The sequence below is a fragment of the Peromyscus leucopus genome, chromosome 9 (assembly GCF_004664715.2).
Source record: "Peromyscus leucopus breed LL Stock chromosome 9, UCI_PerLeu_2.1, whole genome shotgun sequence".
Taxonomy (NCBI): domain Eukaryota; kingdom Metazoa; phylum Chordata; class Mammalia; order Rodentia; family Cricetidae; genus Peromyscus; species Peromyscus leucopus.
The window spans coordinates 55,591,580-55,612,399 of record NC_051070.1 but is presented as its reverse complement, the minus strand read 5'-3'; the positions used below and the strand labels follow the sequence as shown (position 1 = coordinate 55,612,399).

General features: G+C 44.0%; 1 protein-coding gene across 1 annotated transcript in view; it reads left to right on the top strand.

Moving 5' to 3' along the window:
- Positions 1-10,423, top strand: part of Ebf2 (EBF transcription factor 2) — a 195,228-nt gene extending 184,805 nt beyond the window's left edge. The window contains exons 15-16 of the mRNA XM_037208440.1: positions 4,610-4,777; positions 8,273-10,423. Coding sequence (XP_037064335.1) covers positions 4,610-4,777; positions 8,273-8,304 — 200 coding nt within the window. The 3' untranslated portion in view covers positions 8,305-10,423. The remainder of the gene's footprint in view (positions 1-4,609; positions 4,778-8,272) is intronic.
- The last annotated feature ends 10,397 nt before the right edge of the window (positions 10,424-20,820 follow it).

Below are 20,820 nucleotides of genomic sequence, written 5' to 3'. Positions count from 1 at the left end.
GACTCCAGTTAGTGTCAAATTGATCAAAAACAAAAGCAAAAACAAAACTAACCAGAACAATTATTCTCTGTTTTTCTTTTACCAGATAACTTAACAGAGAAATTAATTTCTAGGCCATAAAGAGGACAGTGGACCTTTTGCTAATAATACCTGAAAAGGGTATTTCTCCCATTTTGTAATATTAGAGCTTTACTTCCTTCTATGTCACAAGTAATATATGTTCATCATAGAAAATTCTGGAAATATGGACAAATGAAAGGGATACATTTGAAAATACAGTTTTGTCAGCCAGAGATATCACAGATCAAGTGTTTAATCATATCCCTCTACCCTTTGCTTCCTATGTTTTTTTCTTCAAGTAGAAGTTGGGTTGATGTGTATATTGATGTATATATATTAGTGTATAATTTCATCCAAAGAGGGTATTCCAGCATTGTTAAATATTCTTTTCAAATATTAGTTTAAATGTTTAACATTCCATTGTATGGGCTTAATGTGTTTTACTCTACTATGGGTCATATATTTCCCAGCTTCTTATTGTTGTAAAAAGTCCTTGAATCTTCTTCTCGGCACATTTGTGACCATCCCTTTGAGATTAATTTCCAGAGATTAAATTAGTGGGTCAGATGATGGGAACATTTGAACACACTCTGCTATGGATTGCCAAAGTCTCCTGGAGGGAGGACTCTCTCCTCAGGAAAGAGCCTGAGTGTGCTTCCTTGCCTGCTGGTCTTTTCTTAGTTGTTACCCATTTAATAAACAAAAATGGCATTTGTTACCCTTGACGTCACCGGTTTATAATTCTTCAGTTGGAATAATACTCCGTTCAGATCTCCCGGCCATTTTCGTTTATGTTATTTGCCCATTTTCTACTTTTTTTTTCCTTTTCCTAATTAACTTACAGCAAGCAACACATTAGCTGTCAAGGGCATGACACAGCTAAATGCACACTGCAAACATTTGTCTTGATTCCTCATTTGCTCCTTGTGCATAAGTGAGTCACAGAAGCTTTTTCCTTGCGTGCAAACTCCGTCTTTCCAACTTCTGTTGTGACTGTGGGTGAAAGAACTGTGCAAATTATATAACCTTTGGGGGCGTCTCCTGCCACTTCACAGCTTTATTTTTGCAAATAACCCCCTGTCTACGTAGATTTGCTTTCGCACTGAGCCCAAGGAGGGACCCTAAAGTTGATGTATTTCATATCGCACTGGTTAGTGAATTAGCTTATGCCTCAGTGCCCAGCACCATGACATGCACTACCATCTTTGTTAACCATCAGGTCTCATCTATAACCATGTCTATTTCTGGACCTGTTTTCCCACAACTATTTGTCTACCTAGGTGTTGGTATAGTGCAGGTTTATATTGACCATGTCTTTTAGTATCTAATATCAGTGCTCTCCTTGTCCACAAAGCTTTCTTATAGCATGGTTATTGAAATACGTAACAGTTATGTTGGCTGAAATGCACAGAATTCCTTTAAGCCTTTCTTCTTTAAACGGTTTAAGTTACAGTTTACGTCGGGTGCCATTTGTCATCTTCACAGAGGTTTTTGAGAAGTGTCTTTCCAAGGGTTTGCACTTGTCAGCTCTGCCGCCACCAGTCTTTTGTGTCACTTGGTAAAGTTTCTCCTGAGAAGCTGCTGTAGCCCGAGTCACCTTGTAGGTTGCATCAGCATGTTAGGAAAAGTATTTGTAAGAACGAGATCCATGCTGGGCATAAGTGGGATGGCATGTGTGTCTATGTGTCTATGCGTGCGTACATGTGTGTACTTGTGTATGTGGGTAAACATGTGCATTTGTGTGTACATGTTTTATGTGTGTGTGCACATATGTGTATGAGTGTGTATATGTGTTAGGTGTGTATGTGTGTGTACATGTGTGCAGGTGTATGCACATGTGTGTATGTGTGTGAGTGAACATATATAGATTCTGCTTACACTTGGAGAACCTTCTCTGGTTGCTTGCACAAGATCAAGCTAGTGAACACTCAATCGTGGAGTGGGAGGGAATAATCAATCCCCCGCCTCTAGCTGAGGAGCCATTGACAACTGATGACTTCTGGGGAAGGGAGAGTGGGTTTTTATTGAGGTGTGACCCTGGTAAGTTGACCACTATTTAGTGGGTGGCCCCCAACCCAGGAGCGTGTGAGCAGCACAAATTGGACTAGGTAGATTATTTTTTTTTTTTAAAGACATGAAGTTTGGAGGGGTTGTTGAGGCGAAGGTGGATCTGGGGGAGTTAGAGGGAGGAATGGAAAGTAAATAATTAAAACATACTATATGCAGGTATGAAACTCTCAGAGTTAGTAACAGTATCATATTTTTTTAAAAAGAGCCTTCTCTGTTATCATGCTTGAGGGAGGCTCTTGCAGCACAGAAACTAGGATGTCATTTTGGCGTCTACATTGAGGAGTTCATGTTGTAGAGGTTAGACCACGGTCAGAGCCAGAGCCTCTTGCCTCTCGGCCTTTCTTTGGCCTCTAAATCTGATGTTAAGGGAAGGGGGAGCATTTTTATATTGCTTTATATTTCATTGATGGTAAAGCCAAAGCTAGATGAGGATATTAGACTTGGAACCGTAAACAAGATCCATTCCTAATGGTGAGCCCTGCCTCTTGTACGGTCCAGTGAATCAGTCCAGTTCCTCACACATTTCCATCCTCAAGTGTGACATGAACTTCTGCCCCCTTTCCAGTGTTCTTTCTACTTGTTTTTGCAAAAATGGTGGAGATGGACTCAGGTGTGTCTTTCTTCATAGCTTTTTAAGTATTCCTTCTAAGTATTAAGTATTCATTCTAAGTATTCCTTAGAATGAAGCTCTTCCTTTCCTTTCTTTTCTTTGGATAACTTTGGCTTATGATTCTGCTGTAAAGATGTCATACTAGGGGCTGGAGAGATGGCTCAGTGGTTAAGAGCACTGACTGTTCTTGCAGAGTTCCTGAGTTTGGTTCCTAGCACCCATATGGAGCAGCTCATAACTGTCCATAACACCAGTTCCAGGGGATCCATTGCCCTCTTCTGGACTCTTTGATACCTGCACTCATGTGCACATACCCACACATGATTCAAAGTAATAAATCATTAAGAAGAAAGACATCCTATTTATTAAAAATTTTTATTGTAAAACTTTCTGTGATTGCTATAGGTATATTTGAGACTCAGGGGAGAGAGGGGGTAGTGTCTACCTCGGGGTACCAAAGCTCTGACCTTCAAGTCACCTCACCCTTAGCTGATGATGCTGTTGCTCCCCATCTCATTCACTCCTTGTGAGCAAGCTTAGCAACAAACAATAAGATTTCCTCTCTGATGTAACTTTGTGGAATATGTGCCATGAGGAGGTGGGGCCCTTCGATGTTTAAACTGCCTTTATTTTTCTTGGAAATCACCACCCTTAGCCTTTGGCTTCCCTTAAGTCATTATTTAATGTTAATATTGTTAAAATTGGTGGTTTTTCTCTGAGCATTATGTCAGGGGAGACCAAATTTCAGCTTTATTTCCCAAGCGCACTGGAAGTCCAGAGAGGGAGGTGATCTTCTGAATGTTAATAAACTCCTACACAGGATGAAGAAGTGGCCCATTGGGGGGGGCAGTCGTGCTGATCTTAGCTCTGGACATCAAACCCCTGGGCATGGGAGTTGCCAGGCGGCTCATAGCTCCAGATAGGACTTTTTTTTAGGGTGAAAAGATGTTTCCTATGCTGCATAGATTTTTTTTCTCTTGCCATTTCTATCATGAATGAAAATCTATCACATCTTCACATCTCACCCTTACCTTGATGCCTGCCTTCCTGGACTCCCAGTTGGAAGAGTGTTCTGTCTTCTCACATGGCCTTCCTTTCCTCTAATGGCATCAATGCCACAGTAGTTGTTTCATATGTCTATTCTGCCTAGATGACAGAAGAATATTGTCACGTTCAACATATTTTTTTTCTGATTTCTCTCTTTTGCTTTATTGGCATACAGCTATTGTATGCAGTATTCAGTTTCAGATAGATGAGTTCTTTCAAGACCCTTGATCACATTCATCTCCCTTCTGTTTCTGTGCCATATGTATGCTCACATACATATACATGTATGCATAGAATGACTATGTATCTCTGACGAACTGAGAAGACACATGCTATTGTCTCTTGGCCTCTGATTTATTTTGCATAACATGATGGTCTCTGAGAGCCCAATCTGAAAATGGACTAATGTGACACAGGATAATTCTCTAAAAGATGTATGAATGGGTGTGCCATACCTGTGAAAAAATTTCCACGACCTTAGCTGTAAGGTAAATGCAAATGAAAACAATATTGAGATTCTCTCTCACCCCAGTCAGAATGATGATCACAAGGAAAATAACAACAGCAGAGGCTGGCAAGGAGGTGGGGGGTGGGGGTGGGGAAGGAACGCTTACCCATGACCCAGCCCAGTGTAAAATGACCCAGCCACTATGGAAGTCGGCATGAGGGCCCCTCAAGTTTGTCGTTTTTTAATCACTGGAACCTGGACCAGTTCCTGGGAGTTAATAATTCCTCAAGCAAATGGTGGAGAATGTGTCTGATAAGAACAAATGGTTTCACGATGAGCCCCCGTCCTAAAGAGTGTCACGCCTTCGTTTCCAGTCATGTCCTCCAGCCCCACCGTCGGCTCCTCCAGCACGTCCTCCATCCTCCCGTTCTCCTCCTCAGTTTTTCCTGCTGTCAAACAGAAGAGTGCCTTTGCCCCTGTCATCAGGCCCCAAGGCTCCCCTTCGCCTGCCTGTTCCAGTGGCAATGGAAATGGATTCAGAGGTAAGTGAAGGGACCACTGTAGGGGCGTACGTGACCCAGGTGTCCTGGGCCTGCAAAGAAAGGGCAAGCATCCCAGCTTTACTCTGTAGCTCTGAGCGCTTGCCTACAGAGGTCCTGGGACTTTCATGGTGGGTCATGGATGGCAGAAGTGCTGATGCTTCACCTAGTGCTGGGTTAGTATGGGGCGTGAGTGAGGTCAAGTTGAGCATCTGCAGGACATGGAATTAGCAGTAGTAGAGCCACATGTTCACCCCAGGAACATCTGGGCAGCCCAGAATTTTGCTTTCCATAGGGCCATTCACTGTTTCTGGAAGACTGACCTCTTCACAGGCCTTGTGGTTATTTCTTATCTAGCTGGCTTACCATCTGGGCTTCATGTTCACTCTCATGGTACATGTGGAAGGGTCCATCAGGAGCGAAAACTCTGGTTATATGCTAGCCAAATTGATAACAGGTGCCTGATCCAGGGGTGAAGCAGGGAAGGAAGAGGAAAAAGCCATACTGTTTCTAAGAACAAAAAATTAATATCACCCGTCAAACCCACTTTTGAGCAAGATCCTAAAATGTAAAATGACATGACGTAGCACAAATGTGATGAGTACATGAGAATCTAATCATCCCTCTGAGAATGGGAGGCAGCTGATGGCGAGAGAGCAAATTGGAAACTGCTGAGCACCATGGCTCACTGGTGACCCACATTAGTTTTGGCTGTTTCTCATGTCTTGACATGAAAACATTTATGACAGGCAGTGTTGGTCAGCAGAGCTTTGTGGGGACCTAGGATGGGCTGTGCCATTCTGGGGACCCCAGCTCTTGCTAAAAGTGGCTTGCTGAAAGCATGTGTTCTAAATCTTTGGGGGATACCTGTGAGGGTCGCTGAGAAAACTTGAAAGGCATGTTAGGTTTCTGTGACTTTCACCCCTAGGGACTGTGACATTTTGACAGTGATGATAGAGAAACTGTCAAAACCATTACTGGAAACCCAGCTCTCAGAACAGCCACTGAAAATTCCTCTCAGTAGGCTAGACTGCTGGAGCTCCATGCCACCCAACATGTGGGTAGTTGGAAACATCTGTATATTGGATGAAACTTTCTTCTTTTCATCCAGATGTCTAAGCCATAAGGGAAACAGCACAGCTTGTAACTAAATGTCTCCACCCACCCTGTCTCTCATCAAACACCCCCTGGGCTTCCATCTTGTCAATCAGAGCAGGATTAGAACTTTCTCCATGAGGGTCATGTTTACATCCTGGGAAATAAACACCACGGGGGACATGTCTTCCTGGTCCCCCTCCTCACACCCCATTGGTGAGGATGTCTCTGCTCTCTAAGTTTCCTGCCTTAATTCGTTAACTTTCAGCTGAAAGGGGAACAGAGTGAAGAAGTGGAGGCCCCGGGCTCGTGATCCACAGTGTAGACAATACTCCCTGAAACTTGCCCTGTAGACAAGGCACTGCGCTGAGTGCTCCACACAGACCTCCTCCTTCGGATCATGTCCATCCCCCTCATTTAGCTGAACAGCTGACTGGAGACTGCACAGCAAGTGGCTGATGACTTGAATCCAGGCCCCCAGACTCTAGAACCTATGTTCAGACAGCAGCACACGGTCTCTCTAGGAACAGTTATGGCGGGCTTCCTCTCTTTGACCAACATCACTCACATCTACTTTGCCACCAGGACCGAGGGAGGGTATTGCTTTTCTGTAAAATGCCCAAGGTGAGAAGGAACCAGACAAAGAAAAGCTAAGCCTCTCTCCACCATGAAAGTCATCAGCGAAAATACCCCCCACCTCCACCCCCACCCCAACCTCCCCACCCCCACCCCCACCCAAGAATTTTTATCTTTCAGTTTGTTGGCTCTGGTTTCTCTAAGTACAAAGTCAAGGTCACCATCTAGCAAAATTCCAACCGATCTAGTGTTGAGTGGACCAGGAAAAAGGGCATGAATGAAGTCTGCTGTTCCAAGATTTGGGGGCACCTGTGACCTGTATAAAGGAGGAAGGGCTGAAGAGCATGGAGTGTAATAGGGGAGAAAAGGGGAGGAATCTGAGTCAGGCTTCTACCACCCAAACACTACAGTTACAGCATTTTCTGTCCCACCCTCTGCCGCACTCATGAGGCATTTACAGTTGATGAATATAGATTGTCAAGGTGATATTATATGCTGTGTGTCTGATTCATTTTCTAGCTCCCTCCAGAAACACACACACACACACACACACACACACACACACACACACACACACACACACACACACGGGCTTCCTACACTCCTGGATAATTACAGCAGTTGTTATATATCCAAGTCATCAGGGAGTGTCCAGAATTGAACTGCCTTTATTGAAAACTTACATCGATTCAATATATAGTAATACAGGCAAAAATAATTAAGGCTTTGCAAGCTGTGTAAGACCTTAATCCAGATCTCACAAACATTCAATAAAGGCTGTATGGGCAGGGAAACAGGCAGCTGACAATTTTGCCCGAGAGAACTAGCTGGGGTAGAGAAAGAGGGAGGGGAGGGAGATATAGGAAGAGAAGAGAAAGAGATGAGGTTGGAGAGAGCATGAACGGCCAGCATTTCGGCCATTTGCTTGGAAGCATCATGATGAGCATAGCTCAGAAAGATGTTTGTGCAAGAGTCGTTTTTCCCCTCCATGCAACACAAAAAAAGAGAAATCCAGGAATCAAATGTTGGAGATGGTTGGAAGTTTGGATACAAGGGAACGCTGTCGTTTTCCAAGTCTGTAAAAATCCTCTGGGCTCTTTACAATGCAGCAAGGACAGAGGCATGTGTTTTGCGGTGTGATCCCACACTTTGTTCATGCCCCACACAGGGGGAAAACACTGGACTTGATTCTACCCGGACAAGTGTCATTTACATCCTCTTGACTAGATGGAGGAGGCAGTGGATGGTGTATTTGGGTATGGCATGGGAAGTGCGGACGAGATTGACTCCCAAACTAGTAATGGGGTCTTTTCCAAAGACTAGCATTTCTAGATGTCTATCTCTACACACCACCAGTGAGCTCTCAATAAGGATGAACTACTTAAAAAAAATAACAACACTAATCCAGTTTAGAGGGGAATGTTCGTGAAGACACTTAGGTGGAGATAAAACCTTGGTTTGTTATAACCAATGCCCAAGAAGCCAATAGGCTCAGGACCTTGGAGTTTCCCTTCTGGTTCCACCCAGTGATGTGGGACATGTCCATTGCAATTGGGTTTACATGTTTACTCCTGTTGTCCTAAGATGACCCAGTGATACACAGAAATGGTAAAGTGCTTGCCCAACATGCCTGGGGACCTGATGTAGGTGGCCAACCCCGAAGCTTCTGGCTAGCCCAGTCCTGGAGAAAACCCACTCACATATGAACACCTCACCAGCTCCCTGGGTTGTGTTAACGCTGTTGTTCCCACAGCTGCCCTCCTCCCTATGATCAACTTTTCCACACACAGTCTTGATGTTTCAATCCTTGTCGATCTTTCCTTGCAGCCATGACTGGACTTGTTGTACCCCCAATGTAAAGTAGAGGAAGAACTGCTTTCTCACAGCACAAAACTACTTATTCCGATGGACCAATTACGAAGGAAGCACTCTGAACTTGCTGGGGAGAGTCGCACCCCTGAGTGGCCATGTTGGACAGATTCGGGAAGGCAAAGAGCCGCCATCTTGGTCTCATGTTCCTCATGAAGCTTTGACAGTAACTACACACACTGACCCTTTTGGAGACAAGGACAGAAAAATGTCATTGACGTGGTCAGTGCTCAGAGCAGAAATGCAATTCTTTGTTATGAACATTATGAAAACCACCTTCCCATGTTTGTAAAATATTTAAGAAAAACATTGGCAAACATTCATGCTTAATATTTTGGATACTATTTGTTTTTCTTTGTAGGAAAAAAGTTGAAAGTTTCTATTTTCTATGAATCCTTTCAGATACCAATTTAGTTTATGCAGAAAAAAAAATTGAACAAAACAGGGTACCAGCATGGAAGACTTTCTTAAAAATGAAACCTGAATTGAATGAGGAAATGTTGTATGTGTGTTTGCTTATACTTTAAGCTCTTTAAAAAAAAAACAAAAAAGGGAAAAAAATTTAAAATGTTTTACAGTTATTTAAATAAATAAACGTGTAACTTATTGTAAGTAGAAGTAGAAATTAAGACCTTTTTTTTTTTTAGAAGAGAGGAATCTCTCTTCCTGATGTAAAATGAAATGGACACAAACATGTAGCGACAAGTTTTAAAGGTGTGTGGTTATTACAGTTGCTTATTAGAGTCTTATCCTACATCCCGCATCCCCTTCTTTTTCCATCCTTTTATCGACCCACGCACAAGAACGCTGTAACTTGTGCGGATTCCCACAGAGCAACCCACCGCAAAACCAGACTCAGAGAAATGCTGGAACACAAACAAACACAAAGAGCCATCACTTCATTCCCAGACCTGCTTTCTAAGCAGTTCACAGATCGGTGGTGGTGTCCACTCTTGGCGAAGCATTTTTAAAACTACATTCTTTCCTGAGCGATGCAGGGAGTCTCTGTTACCATCTCAGCGCCGACTGTCCCTAGAAAAGAACAAGCTATCTCGCCTCTAAGAAGGGCCAAAGCCACGTAACTAGGCTGACCGCAGGCTCTTCAGAATTTCTCCTTGACAGAGCCATACGATCTTTCCTCTTCTGGTGCCTGATTTAGGCACAGAGTCAGGAAGCTCCACAGAACTTTGCAGAAAGAGGTTGGGGAGGTTGGCCATGTTCCTTGGACTCTTAAGACTCAGTCTTCGACTGTTGCCTTTCTATGGCGAGTTTTCCTTTTATATTATTAAACTCCCTCGGAAAAACGTGTATCTCACCTGTTTCTGGGAAGAGTGGGATGGGGTGTAGACGAGAGAATACAAAAATCCCTAAGCCTCTCTCCTTCTGCCCAAAGACATGGGCATTGGGATTCCTGGGAGATTAGTGGTAGCTGTGTTCTAAGCAGTGCAGTTACCCAGCCTGCCCTGGGAGCCCTGTGTAGCCTACCTAGTTCTTAGTGCGGGGAAGCCCTGCCATAGTTGCTAACCGTGGTAGACTCTTGAAGATGTGTGTGGTCCTGGAGATGCATCTAGACTTGCGTGGCTTGACAATAGGATGTCATGAGTTTCTGGGTCAGGTGTCTTCTCTTTGATTCTACAGACTTAGCTTGGAGTTCTTGGTTAGGCTTCTAGCATTGGAAATTGATACAGCTTTCATAAAAATCAAAAACAAAAAACCACCTTTAGTGCTTCTGAGCCGGTTCTAGATCACCCTCTCAGTGCCCCACTGGTCCATGTCCTCACTTAGCCAACCCTCAGCTCTCTTTTTTGCCTTTAGTTTTCTCTGGAATTACCCAATAGGACACCTATTTTTTTCCCTATGCACATGAGAACCCACAATTTTAGAAACCTGGCATGCTCATAACTACTGCTGACAGTCCTTCATAGACAGGGCTCACAGCGCCAAAATATACGGAAATGCATGAGAGAAGCTTCCCTGGCTAACAATCGGGTACCGGGCAAAGAATGTGTGGAATACGAACTTACCATCCCCAAACGGAGGCAGAACACCACTCAGCATGTTTAGACCTGGATTTGAGCCAATCCAACATAAGGACTTTTTTTTTTTTTTTTTTTAAAGTAGCATAGCTTTTAGAACCTGTGACTTTCTCTTGCATGAAGATTAGTGCGGTACTGTCTTCAGACTGATCGTAGAAACTGTCAGTAGCTTTACACCGACTGTGTGTAACTCAATCCCGGACATCTTTGACCATTCACTAGGACCTCGGCAGCCACAGTTCTATTTAATTGTACAAATGTGTGTAAGGATTATTTTTAGTGTACTAATAAATTAAAAACAAAGCCACTTTGTCCTCTTTAGTCTTTGCTATTAAATGATTCTGGTCCCAGGTTATTTTTGTGCCACTTGGCAGACAAGTATCTCTATAGGTAATGACAAAATTCTGTTCTATTTTTGAGAGGAGCTGTGTAAAATTTTTCATTTAAATGGACAATTTGCTGCATTATTTATCACATTTGTAACAGCATCGAAATTTCTTCCCATTTTTTTTCTTTGCACATTTCAATATGCATGGTTTAAAAACCATTATCTTTACCTTTTGTACAGTAAGGTCTCATTTCCAAACTGTATAGTTTCGTTGGTTTTTTGCTTTGTCAGTTACAGACAGTATAATGTTGCTATGCACAGAGCTTTTTGTAAAGACAGCTTTTTTTTGTTTGTTTACTGTTTTTAATGGTCTTCCTTATGAAAGAATATCTTGTTTGTAAAATGAATATGTCTACTTCAGTTTTAAACTTTAAATTATCCTAACAAAAAATAAAATTTTTGTACTGTAAAAATAATCTTTGCTTTTTTTGTGTGTGGCAGAAATTTAGTTTGGGAGTTGTTCTTGATTTGGGGAGTTTCCTTGTGAGTTCCAGTCACTCAGCTTTTCCTCTGGTTCAGGAAAGCTTACCAAAACTTTTGCTTAACTGAGAGTATGATATCAAGGTGATAAATTAGAGATGATGTTAGGCCAATTTTCTGCATGTATTAGTCTTATGTCCATAGACCAAATTCTTTTATAATCCTCCCCAGACTCCAGGGATCCTGTTTTCTCTGTTCGATATGTTGGACGCGTGGAATTCTTGAGGTTGGTAGTCTACTGTGGGCTGAAATCATCTACTGATCAAATGTAAATTGACACATTAGACACCGGTTGAAGAATTGGGGACAAAAAAGCTCAATGCCTACCCTTAAATCACAGGAGAGGAACAGGACATGCTTCCCTGGAAGGGAACAGTCAGAGGAAGACAGACGGGCTGGCGGCCTCACAAAGGCTGGGTAATTCAGCAGTAACGTTTCACATGACTTTTGGATGTGAATCCTGGTTTTCCCACCTGCCAATGGAAGGAAGGCGCAAAGAACCTCAGCGTTGTCAGATTTCCATCTTTAAAATGGAGGGATTTCAGTGTTTGGGTGTGCCTTGAGGTCAGCCATCATCGGCATGTCAAGGTCCATAGTCCTCTTTCTCAAGCACCGAGGAGAGAAGCAGGCAGAGCACAGGGTTTGCTCTGGCTGTTTGTAGACAGAAGACTGAATAGCAATGGGACCATCATTTAGGCTCGTGCCCTTCAGTCCTGTGAAAATTGGGGTAGAAAAATAGACCAGGCCTGAGAGGTGGTTTTCTGGCATTCGTGGGCATGGTGGAGAGTGGCCCATGCAGGGAAAGTCATGGTCCTAGTTCTCAGGAGATGACAAGTCCTAACAGTTTATGTTTCTCCAATTAAAATGTTAATAAGAGGGTTTTTTTTTGGTCACAGTCTGGAACACCTGCTGTGTTATGGCTTGACTTTTGAGGACAAAGCTCACATATTTTTTTCAGTTCCAGATTTTTGCAAGTCCAAGAGTTTGAGCCCATGAAAATGTGCTTTTAAGACAGGGCCAAAATGACTTCTAGTATCAAATCCAAGTAGTTATCATTTCTGAAGTGAGAAAGAGCACACTGGCTACATATAATCACAAGTGCTACAAGGACTGAGGTCACAGAAGTTTGAAATCTGGTGACCATAAAACCTCAAGAGCACCATTCAGCAGGGAGCCCGGGGGAGGGGCTTGCTGCTATTACAAAGAATCCAGATCTGGTTCCCAGCACCCACAAAAGATGGTTCACAACCATCTGAAACTCTAGCTCCAGGTATCCAATGCCGTCTGTGGCTTCTATGAGTACCCACACACATACACATACCTGGGTGTATGCTCACACACAAACAGATTATAAAAAGTAAAAGCTATCAATAGCCCCATAGCAAACAGTAAGGATAATAACTAGGCCAATGGGAATGCTAGTCATCTGTCTTCTGCTCTGTGGAGAAGCAGAAAGGATGTGAGTGTTGGAAGATGGCAGAGCTGAGTTCTAATCCTAACCACATCCCTCACTGTAACTAATTATCAGGAAATTATATGTGTGAACTTCAATTTCTCCATCTATAAATGTGGAGGGGAATATTGTGGGGATTAACAAGGCAACTCCATGTAGTTAAAAAGTTTTATTTTGGGGTAAATTACAGCCAGTAAAGGGGTTGGTTACAGGATCCTGGAGAGATGAGGTGCAGTCCAGCAGGGTTCTCTGGAGAATCCTGCCTGGTCTGTCATCATCCAGCATCCAGGATTACCAGGAACCAAGAGGGCTGGCACATCTGGATCTCGGGTCTTAAGGGCTCCCATCTCAGCCCACCCCAGGGGCAGGTCATAGGTAGGCGTGGCAGTTACCAGAAGCCTCACTAGGGGCAGTACTTCCAGGTCAAAGCTGGAACAGCTACCCACTACAGGGGAGACCTTCACGCCCAGGTCTTTCCCTGACAAGATTGTAGAGACGTTTAAATAAAATAATGAATGTCAAAAGTCAGACATAAGTGATTTTCGCTCTATATGTTTTTGTTTCTTTCCCCTTACCCTGTGGTTAAAAATACACACGTGTTTATCTGAAGAGCCACACATGACTCTTTCCTTACAACGGCACAGAACAAAGGATTATAAGTCAATGTCTGTGAAACGTTTGGAGGCTGCAAGATCAGAATGTGGAGATAGCACTATTAACACCACAATTCATGAGCTGGCAGCTCCTTCAGCTGGATCCACTGACAAGAAAAGGCTTCTAGTACTTGTGTTCCTGTCTCCTGAAAGTCAGTGTGAGGGTCTAGGAGGAGACGTGACTGACTGGCATGGATGGGCAGCCAGTCCTGTGATATAGGCAAGCCTCTCTGGAGAGGAAGTAGCATAAAGAAATGGTTAATTTCCATGGTGTGTGTGTGTGTGTGTGTGTGTGTGTGTGTGTGTGTGTGTGTGTGTTTCACACACACCAGTAAAAGGAAGTCCAAAGTGTATCTCTTTGACGTCTACAAGTCACTCTAAATCCCCTCGTCTTTTTGGTTTCACACTGTGAGTTTGTGATTTGAATGTGAAATGTCCCACACCAAGTTCACACGTTTGAACACTTTGTCACCAGCTGGTGGCGCTGTTTGGGAAGGTTGTGGAATCTTTGGGAAGTGAAGCCTCAATGGAGGAAGTTGGTCACTGGGAGCAGGCCTTGAGGTCTTACATCCGTGCCCTACTTCCTATCTACTCTCTGTTTCCTGACAGCAAAGATGTAATGTGACTAGATGCTTGTTGCCCCTGTTTGCCAAGTCTCTTCCCTCCCCAACAGGATGAACTCTAAGCCAAACACAATTCTCTATTCAACTTGCTTCCTGTCATGTATTTTGACCATAGCAATGAGAAAAGTCACTAATACTTCCCAGAATACAGAAAAGTAAAGACAATGAACTTCACATGGACTAGACAGCATCCCTGGAGCTGGGGAGGTCATAAGCCTTCTAGCAAGGAGCCTGTGTCTCACTAGGGGTATGGACCTTCAGCCTTGAACTCCAACAGTGATTCTCCTCTTCTGGTCTCACTGAAAAGTGCTGCTCCTCTATGTTGTTTAAAAACAACAACAACAACAAATGAAACACAGTACCATCCATCACTGTAAATTAACGTTTTTAATATCACGTGTATCCATTTTGACTCTTCTTACTTTGAGAACGTGATCTTCAGTTTTTGCTTTGTGTAAATCCAGCCCAATTAAAATTTAAGAAACACTTTGATGGCCTTTCAAGAATTTTCTCATTTTTTTTATTAATACAAAATCCTTAATTTCCAAAATAATTTTACAAATTTGAGAAGCGCCAGACTGTGGGGCAGAGAAAGGGGCAGAGAAAGTTCGGTCATCGAAATTGGTCATCATTCTTGAGTAATCAGGACTTGGCTGAATGTGAACAACTGTGTTCTAAGCTCTGTTTCAATAAAGGAACTCTCCACGTCTTCGTCCAAGCATTTCATTCTTGCCTCTGAATTATGTTCATATCCACAAATCCCAGCCAAGGGCCCATTGAGTAATTGTCCCCACATGTAACATTTTCCTAGTGATGTTTTCCTTCCTTCGTCCTGTGAAATATAGAAATGTGTTTCTAATTATTAGCAGAACCATCTGGTAACTGCACTGCATCATTCTCAGTCAGATGACTCATTGAGTGGACTGTTGGGTAGAACTCGGTCATATTTGACACCGTCTAAGAAATAGGACTTCTATAGTGACCCCCCTTTGCACCAGCTCACCTGTAACCAAGGGGAGCATATTTTGTAAACCGACAAGCAGAACTTGTGACTTGACAAACACAAACAGATCCCAAGTTGGACGTGTCATAGACAGCCATGTCATAAGCCACAAGAGCCATACGCTTCCTGTGGCCCTGATGCTTTTGCTCTCTTGCTTTTGAAAACGTAAAGCAACTGGTTTCTATCATGCTGTCTTTATATCTATATGTGGCTGGGGCCCCGGAATCTGTCTCTTCTCTGAATCACTGGGTGATAAGAGATGGGCATGGAAACTAACCAGTTCTATCTAAGAAACTTACCCCTGACTTTTCAGGAAAACCCTAAAGATATATCTTCATGTATAATAAGCATCTTAAAAAAAATCAACAGTCTCCTTGGCCTATGGAGTTGGCATTTTGATAGTAGTGCCCAAGGTGTATGTGCCTATATTAGGCTAAACTCTTCTTTGTTGATTCATATTTTACTGACCTCCAAGTTCAGGAGCCTATGCTCATTAGCATGGGAAGTTCCTGTATTCAGTGATGTTCTCTTCTCAGTTGTGTGACTGTTTTTGCTGTGAGAAAGTAGAATAAGAGATCAAATGAAAAGGGAGAATGGGATCTATAGTTGATCTTTCAACCAAACACAAAGGATTTCTTAGCCAGGCCATCTGTGCTGGCTTGGAGCTGGGTACCAAACTGAAGATAAATTCGGTTAAGTAACCTGTCAGAGGACTTGGGCACAGGATGAAGTTAAAGAGAAACAGGAAACCACAGCAAGATTCCATCCCGTAAGATGAATTTTGATGTAGGGAGTATGCAGGGGGCTGTTCCTTGGTGGGAACACAGGAAACATGATTGATGGCAGTGACCCGAGGGAAGTGACAGCAGAACGTGGAGTCTCACCTTGGCATCCATCAGAATGGCAGAGGAGAAGAGCTCTTGGCAGAGCAAGCAGCTGGAGGAGGCAGAGAAGGGACAAGGAGACACGATGCCTCGGGCAAATGCTTCAGGTCTCTCATGGAAGCATTGGACTGCTTTCTGCCCACTGGAGGACTGTGCTGGCAAGATGAATACTTGAGGAAAGAAGTCAGGGAAGGCTGTTTTCCCTAAAGTGTTCTAACTCGACTCTCTAAAAACGAGGGCTTCAGCATCAGTAACAAAGAAAGCTGCATACACCTTATTGCCTTTTTGTGTTGTCCTTTCTAAAGTGTGAGTATAAATACCAGGTGAGCCCTTTTGTGATTCTAGCTTCCTAGTCAAGGTCCCATGTTCTTAGGTCTTCACATGTATGCTCTCCTTGGCAAGGTTTGTCATATGCATTCAATACTGTGCCAGGGCATGATGTCTAAAGTTGGTAGCTGGGTGCAGTGGGAGGACTCAGAATCATGCATTGGTCCATTTTCTGATGCTATTACAATAGTCTGGATACTTTATAGAGAACGGGGATTTGCCTGCAGTTTTGGAGGCTATAAATCCAAGATTGGGCAGCTCCATCTGTCAAGTCCTCATAGTGGACATGAATTCACAGTGACAGAATCACATGCTGAAGAGATAGAGAGAAAATTGGAACCTGGGTTTGCTCTTTTCATAATGACTAAGTCTTGTGAAAATCAATCAGTATCTTGTGAGAACTACATTAATCCTTTCATAGGACAGCTACCCAATGACGTAATTGTCTCATGCTAGACTCTACCATTTACCCATCATCATCCAACGGCATCGCATTCACTGAGGACAGAGCTCCCAGACTGTACTCAAACCATATCCAAATGCTACCAACTTGGGGGGTATTTTCAAATCCCAGGTCACCAACTGATGGTTTGTGTCAGGTCTAGGCCACTCTGGGATTATTTATGTATTTATTTTGGTGTGTAAAATGGACTAGCACCTCCCTATCTCCCAGGGATGTTGTAAGAAAGTAAGGAGACGATTCCCAAGAACACACAGAACCCAAGTTAGGACTCGATGTGTGCCCTTAGAGTTCTGTGTTCTTGAATGTGAACCAAGGCTTGGGACCTCATAGACAACGCCTGTCCTCACTTCTCACTTACTGCTGAGTAGGAGGTGGTCAGTAGAAAACTGTAGAAAGACCTTGCTAAAACAGGTTAGGGTTGCCGGGCGGTGGTGGCGCACGCCTTTAATCCCAGCACTGGGGAGGCAGAGGCAGGCGGATCTCTGTGAGTTCGAGGCCAGCCTGGGCTACCGAGTGAGTTCCAGGAAAGGCGCAAAAGCTACACAGAGAAACCCTGTCTCGAAAGAAAAAAAAAAAACAGGTTAGGGTCAAGTTACTAGAGGCAGTTTTCCTTCTTCTTCTTTTTTTTTTATTCCTCTGATGACAATACAGCAAGAAAGACTTAGCAAAATAAGCCCAAGTGAAGATGCAGTAGTTACATCCCGGAAGTGACAGACCCCCTCCAAACTGTACTGTATGAAAGCGACAAGGCCCTAGCAAACAGATTGAACCTCCCAGGACAACCTGTCCAGGGCCCACATGCCAACACTGGCCTGGGTGTTTCCTTAAGGTACTTGTGACACCTGCAATCAAATGACCTTCAACGAAGGGACTCACCCCCCATGATGTGTGTGTGGAGGGTCCCCTCGATCGTTTGGAAAGCCTTAAGGGCAAACACTGAGGTTTCTGGGAAAAGGAGAAATGTGTACTCAAGACTCGAATCAACTCCTGCCTCTGCCACCTACTGCTCTGTCACACAAATCTCAGACTTGTAAACCTCACAACCATGTCAGTCAGTTCCTAAAACTAGACCAGTTGTTCCTTGTCTGTCTGTCGGTCTCTGAGTCTCTGGTGTGTGTCTCTCTCCACACACACTCTATTGGCTGTCTGTCTTTGGGTAACCCTGAAAAATACATATATTTTAAAACAAGCACAGAGGGGTGTGTGTGTGTCCATGTGCGTACGTGATTGTGTACCTGTTCATGTGTGTGTGTGTTCATGTATATGTGTCTGTTCATCTGTTCACGTTGGTGGGTGTGAGTACACACCTGTGTGTGGAGGCCAGATCTCAAGTGTCATTCTTATATGCTGTCCACCTTTTTATTCTGAGATAGAGTCTCTTACTGGCTTGAAATTCAGCTAAGTAACCAGCAAGCTCCAGGAATCCTCTTGTCTCTGCTTCCTCAGTGCTGGGATTATAAGAGCACACCTGGCATTTACTTATTTGTTTATTTATGTATTTGTTTGTTTGTTTGTTTGTTAATGTGGACTCTGGGCTCAAAGTGTTTGTAAAACAAGCGCTCCACTGACTGGGCCGTCTCCCTAGCCCCTAACAAGTGGATTTGATGGTATGAAAAATGGATCTGAATAAACTCTAAAAATGAAACTCCAGGCTGTTACAATTCCATTTGTATAAAATTCAAGAAACTGTGAACTAATCTGTGATGACAGAAAGCAGATCCGTGGTTGCCAGGGGCCTGAGCAAGGTGACAGAGAGATTTGGGGGAACGCTCAAGGGTGATGAATGTGCTTGCTTCCTCAGGGGTGGCCCTAGTTTCAAGGGCGTTTACAGACGTCAAAGACTTACCCACACGCACACTACAATATATGCAGTTGATTGTATGTCAGTAATCCCCTAACGAAGCCTTTTATACTCTATATAAAAAAAAAAAAAGAGGGGAAAGGGACACAAAAGTGTAAGTAGAAAAACAGTTAAAGCTCAAAGTGGAAGGGATTTAGGTGGCCCACCTGGTTCCCCTTTATTCTGCCCCATGCGGTCCTGAGGTCTAACAGAGTGAGGTGAAGAGGGTACCACTCCCCGTAGCAGGCCCAGGCTCAGCTTCAAGGATTCTGGTCACCCATTCCACTTCCAGACAGATGAGGCGACAATGAGAGTCTGCCCCCTGACACACAGTCAACCCAGGCTTTATCAGAGATGACCTAGGAATTCAGAACCTGTTGGTCATAGAGCCTGGTTGATTAAGACTATCAGGATGTCCTTGGTGGCTTGTGTGTATCCCCAGGTCGGATTTCACCTGGAACCAATGCTTCCTGCTAAAGAATGGCGCACAGTGTCTGTCTTCTCGCTACAGGTGTAACTGGTCAGAGAGCACGGACTTCCAAAACAACTTACACTAGAAAGCAAGGGGCAGAGAGATGGCTTAGTGGTTAAGAATGCTTACCGCTCTTGTATAAGACTGGAGTCCAGTTCTCAGCACCCACATCAGACGGCTCACAACTATCCCGTAACTCCAACACCAGGGGGGATTCTACACCCTCTCTGGCTTCCATGGACACCTGTATCCTCACCCCTTCACACACATACCACACATACACACACACTGGAAAAAATTCTTTTTAAAGCTATCCAATGGCAGGATTAAGAAAATAAAAATCAGGGCGGGAGAGATGTCTCAGTGGTTAAGAGCACTGACTGCCCTTCCAGAGGATCTAGGTTCGATTCCCAGCACTCACAACTGTCTGTAACTTCAGTCTGACCCAAGATATCCAACACCCTCTTCTGACCTCAGCAGACACCAGGCACACATGTGGTGCACAGACATACATGCAGAGAACCATCCATACACAAAATTAAAGTAAATAGAGAACACAGAAAGCTGCTTCCCTCTTAGTGGGGTGAGAAGCAAAGAGCATTTTTCGGTAGGCGTGGTGGATCCAGCTTCTACTAAGATGGAACCTTGAGCAAGAATGTTAGCAGTGATGTAGGAGAAGTGCTCAAGTGCCTCCATAGATGGATGAGGAAGAAAAGGCAGATGTGCAAGAAGGGAGCAGCAAAACCCAGGAGGAGGGCAGAGAGGAGCCTCCCATTTGTACTTGCCAAGAACCATGGGAAGACGGAACTTGGTGTGGCATCACAAACCACCACCAGATACAGACGACCACTGCAGACACTACCCACTGTGAGTAGCTTCCGCCTTTATTAGCTTTCCTTGTCTATATGACATGTCTTGGAGTTAGAACCACTGCAGGAGTGTTTCAGGTAAGATTCTGGTGCCCAGAGTAAGCAATGAAGTGAGTGTGAGAATCTTCTGGAGATAGCTAATCATTCCCGTGAGGATCATGGCCATACACATTCCTCCATCACACAGCAGGTTAAAGGAGTTCTGGATTACAGAAACCAGGGTTACTGGAGCCTCCAGGCTATCTGGGAGACAGAGGGCCTGGGCATTCAAGATCAAGGTGTTGGCCAGGTTGGTCTTCTCCAAGACTTGCAGATGGCTGCCCACTCACTCTGTGGACACATCTTCTTTCTGATCTTGTCCCTGGCTTACCTGCGTATGACTGACATTTTGGATGCAGAGGCAGGTGTTGAAGTTGTGCCTGTAAAAGGAAAAGTTCTGGAAACAGGAGGCAGAGAACCCTGGGGCACGAGGCTGAGAGCCGGCAAAACCACTAAACTTGCAGTCAATGATCTCTGGGATCTGTGAGTCATCGTGGCGCACACCTGTAACCCCAGCACTCGGGAGCCTGCGGCAAGAGGATTGAGAGCTCAGCGCCAGCCTGGGATACACAGTAAGACCCTGTCTTAAAGGACTAAAAAAAGGTAGGGTGGTGTCCAAGAGAGTTTTCTGGTAGATATATTGATTGTGGGATTATTATCTGCTTCTTCTGAGTACTCTTTATGGACCATAAAAATGGGTATGGGTTACCAACTTGGAGGGACAGCGATGGGGCTGGAAGACAAAATGAGAATACCTCTAAGAAAGCTTTGAAAGCTGATACCAGAGTCATATGCCTGATGACAGATGCAGGGATGCTTGACATTGCCGAGGGAGCCCCATGAAGAACAGCTTTCCAAACACTCAGCCATGCGATGGTCCATTGGATGGGAAGGCATGAATCCCAGGACTATGAAAAGGTGATTCCTGCCTATCAGAGTTGTCACAGACAAGATATGGTGGCTGCTCTGCTGTTTG